This window comes from Seriola lalandi, unplaced genomic scaffold, assembly GCF_002814215.2.
Source record: "Seriola lalandi dorsalis isolate HSWRI2012SDOR001 ecotype SW California unplaced genomic scaffold, Sedor1 jcf7180002052242, whole genome shotgun sequence".
Classification (NCBI taxonomy): Eukaryota; Metazoa; Chordata; class Actinopteri; order Carangiformes; family Carangidae; genus Seriola; species Seriola lalandi.
The window spans coordinates 1-3,121 of record NW_019522795.1 but is presented as its reverse complement, the minus strand read 5'-3'; the positions used below and the strand labels follow the sequence as shown (position 1 = coordinate 3,121).

Below are 3,121 nucleotides of genomic sequence, written 5' to 3'. Positions count from 1 at the left end.
TTTTTTTTTTTACAGTTGAGTAAGGTGATGTTTCTTAGCTAAAGAAAAGAAAATGAATCATCATCTTGGCCTGGTTTCTGAGTAGCGCTTCGACTGGGCTCCTTCGCCCACATTATTACACTCCCTGAACAGGTTATGTTTCACTGTCATGGGGCTTTCTCAGCAGCTGGCACACGACTATAGAATTCCCTTCCTCCCTCCATTCATAATTGTCACTCTGTTGATATTTTCAAGACTCACTTGAAAATACACTCACCAACTTTTAACTGTGCGAGACAAGTTTGTATGTCGTGCGCTGCATACTTTTTTACTTTTTTTATGTTGAGTTCGTATGCTTTTCTACTTGTGGATAAACTGTGTAATATTTCCAATGCTATATGAATAAAGTTGAATTGAGTTCTCTGTGTTTGTCTGATCCTCAGGTCTCATTCCGTCCTCAATTGTGCCTCTCCGTCTAACTCTGGCAGCACTGTTGGTGGGTTATTGTTGGATGGACAGCTCAACGACAGTCTACTTGACAGTCTTATGGATCCTCCCGGCCTCACCGGCCTCTGTCCTCCTATGCAGGTACAATGATTTGTATTGTGTGACTTTTCCAATTGCATGCAGAAAAAAAAGTTTCCTCAGGCGAAGTGAAAAGAACATCACGAACTTCTAGCAATAATGTTGCGCATCCCAATAAGACTGTGTTTAATGACATTAATTACAGTGTAGGCATCTAGCAGGAGCTTGAGATTAGTGCTGTGCAACTCGTGTCTAATGCCTCATAATGTGAAATTAATCTTTATTGCAGGTGTCAAGGCCAACTAGTCAGTCGTCCCTCTCTAAGATGAGACTCTTTGTGTGTCGCCATGGGGAGAGGATGGATGTGGTGTTTGGGAAACAGTGGGTCACTCAGTGCTTTGACTCAAAAGGTAAGAATGCAGGGGAGCGTGCACATTTTCATTTTCATGTGGCTTGTATCAGACACTTTTGACTTTAGCGTTCTGTAAAATTCTCATTTGTGTCTGTGTAGGCCGATACATTCGCTCTAATCTCAACATGCCATCCAGCCTGCCAGCCAGAAGTGGAGGCCACCGGGACTATGATAAAGATTGTCCAATTACTGTGTTTGGCTCCACCCAGGCCCGTCTTGTAGGTCAGTTACCACAGGTTACCAAAGGATTTAAGTTTTTAAGGATCATTAAATACAGTGGATAATATGTTTACCAAATTACATAACAATTAAAATGCCTGACAATAGAATCACACTGTGTTTTGGTCCATCTCAGGTGAAGCTCTGTTGGAAAGCCACACAACAATAGACTTTGTTTACTGCTCTCCTTCTCTTCGCTGTGTCCAGACTGCTCAGCAAATTCTGCAGGGTAGGTCCTCATCTTCATCAGTTCTCTAACCCGAGTCACAGATGAGTTACACAGCGTTGATTCAGGTTCCTCAGCTGGTATAGTATATGTATATTTAAAATTATTACTGCTGCATGATGATGTCAGACTTTTCTGTATTAGGTTTTGGATCTGAAACCTTCCGTTTGCTCCAGTTTCTCAATAGGATTTGTCTCATTATTTACAGCTTGTCTCAATTTTTACAGCTTTGATAAATTATAACAAAACTTCCTCGGTACCTAGAGTAATCATTGGGAAAAAAGAAAAGAAAGAGGTTTAACAAGAGGTCTAACTTCTTTTCCCATCCCTTTATATCTAATTAATGTGTTTTTCTTATTAGAAATATTTTCTTTGTCAAAACCTTATTGCACCAAGTCTTACATTTCACGTGAAGATGTATTTTTAGAAAGAGAGATCTTCCTCACAGCTTCTCTCTGTGTTTCACTCTGTCAGGTCTCCAGCAGGAGGGAAAGACAAAAATCAGAGTGGAGCCTGGATTGTTTGAATGGACCAAGTGGGTTTCAGGCACATGTTTACCGACCTGGATCCCCCCAGCTGATCTGGCTGCTGCTAACCTAAGTGTGGACACAACATACAGGTACACAGCAACACCAACGCCATACGTTTTTATCTGTGATGCTGCAATTTTACAATAACCTTCTCTACCTATTGTTTTGTCCATAGACCTCATATTCCCATAAGTAAGTTGGCGGTGTCAGAGTCTTATGACACCTACATCAGCAGGAGCTTCCAAGTGACCCAAGAGATCCTGGCAGGGTGCAAGAGTCTGGGTAAAGTGGGACTGGCCTCATGTAGCAAAGGGTTTTGAATTAATACCAGTTTTCTTAAGCACAAAATGCTGTCAACATTGACTGGCTATATTGTCTACTTGCTTTTCAAGATGATTAAATTTTAAAGCTTCTTGTTAACTGATTTGAAATTGAATCTGTGGTGGCTACTGTACACTGAGCATGCTAGTAAAATTGAAATTAAACAATGGTAGCTACTCTACACAAAGAAAGTGTACCTGACTCCACAGACACACCCTAAAACCTTGAACTCGAAGAGGGTGACACAATTGTATAAAAATAATTGAGTTTTTGATAAGCACTTTGTTCTTGGCTTGCTGGCCTTCTTAGTCAAATGTTTACTTTGGATGTTGTCCCAGCCTCTATGTAAATGTGTTAAAGAGCCTGAACGCCTCAAGCTGCATATTATCAACTACTGAGTGTCCATAAACATTATAGCAAGCTAATGCTATCTGTGGAATGTGGTTCTATACTTCTTTCACACAGGAAACACAGTCCTGATTGTGGCCCATGCCTCTTCCCTGGAGGCCTGCACTCGCCAGATACAAGGCCTGAGCCCCCAAAACTCCAAGGACTTTGTCCAAGTTGTCCGAAAGGTCAGTCTGCTCCTTTAGTTACAACGCTTCTTTTAGTTTTATCTTCTACTTGTGTTTTTCTTTGATAATATTTACAGCTATCTCTTTTTTGTGCAGATTCCTTACTTGGGTTTTTGTGCTTGTGAAGAAATGGGAGAGACTGGGGTGTGGCAGCTGGTCGACCCACCCATCTTGCCTCTGACACATGGACCCAATCACAGTTTCAACTGGAGGGAAATGCTAATGCAAGACTGAAAGATTTGCTGTTTGGCTTTTGGCTGCCCTGAACTGCTGAAAAGTATTTATTTTTAACCCACACTGCTATAAATCCAGCCCAATTACCAAAAAAAAAAAG

The 3,121-nt window shown here is 41.2% G+C and overlaps 1 protein-coding gene across 1 annotated transcript; it reads left to right on the top strand.

Moving 5' to 3' along the window:
- Nucleotides 1–94: 94 nt before the first annotated feature.
- On the top strand, nt 95–3,115 carry LOC111650318 (ubiquitin-associated and SH3 domain-containing protein B-like). The gene is made up of 8 exons (XM_023400187.2): nt 95–567; nt 794–914; nt 1,016–1,138; nt 1,272–1,364; nt 1,836–1,980; nt 2,067–2,173; nt 2,678–2,787; nt 2,884–3,115. Exons 1-8 carry the CDS (start codon nt 526–528, stop codon nt 3,019–3,021), a joined length of 879 nt encoding a protein of 292 aa, XP_023255955.1. The 5' UTR covers nt 95–525; the 3' UTR covers nt 3,022–3,115.
- The last annotated feature ends 6 nt before the right edge of the window (nt 3,116–3,121 follow it).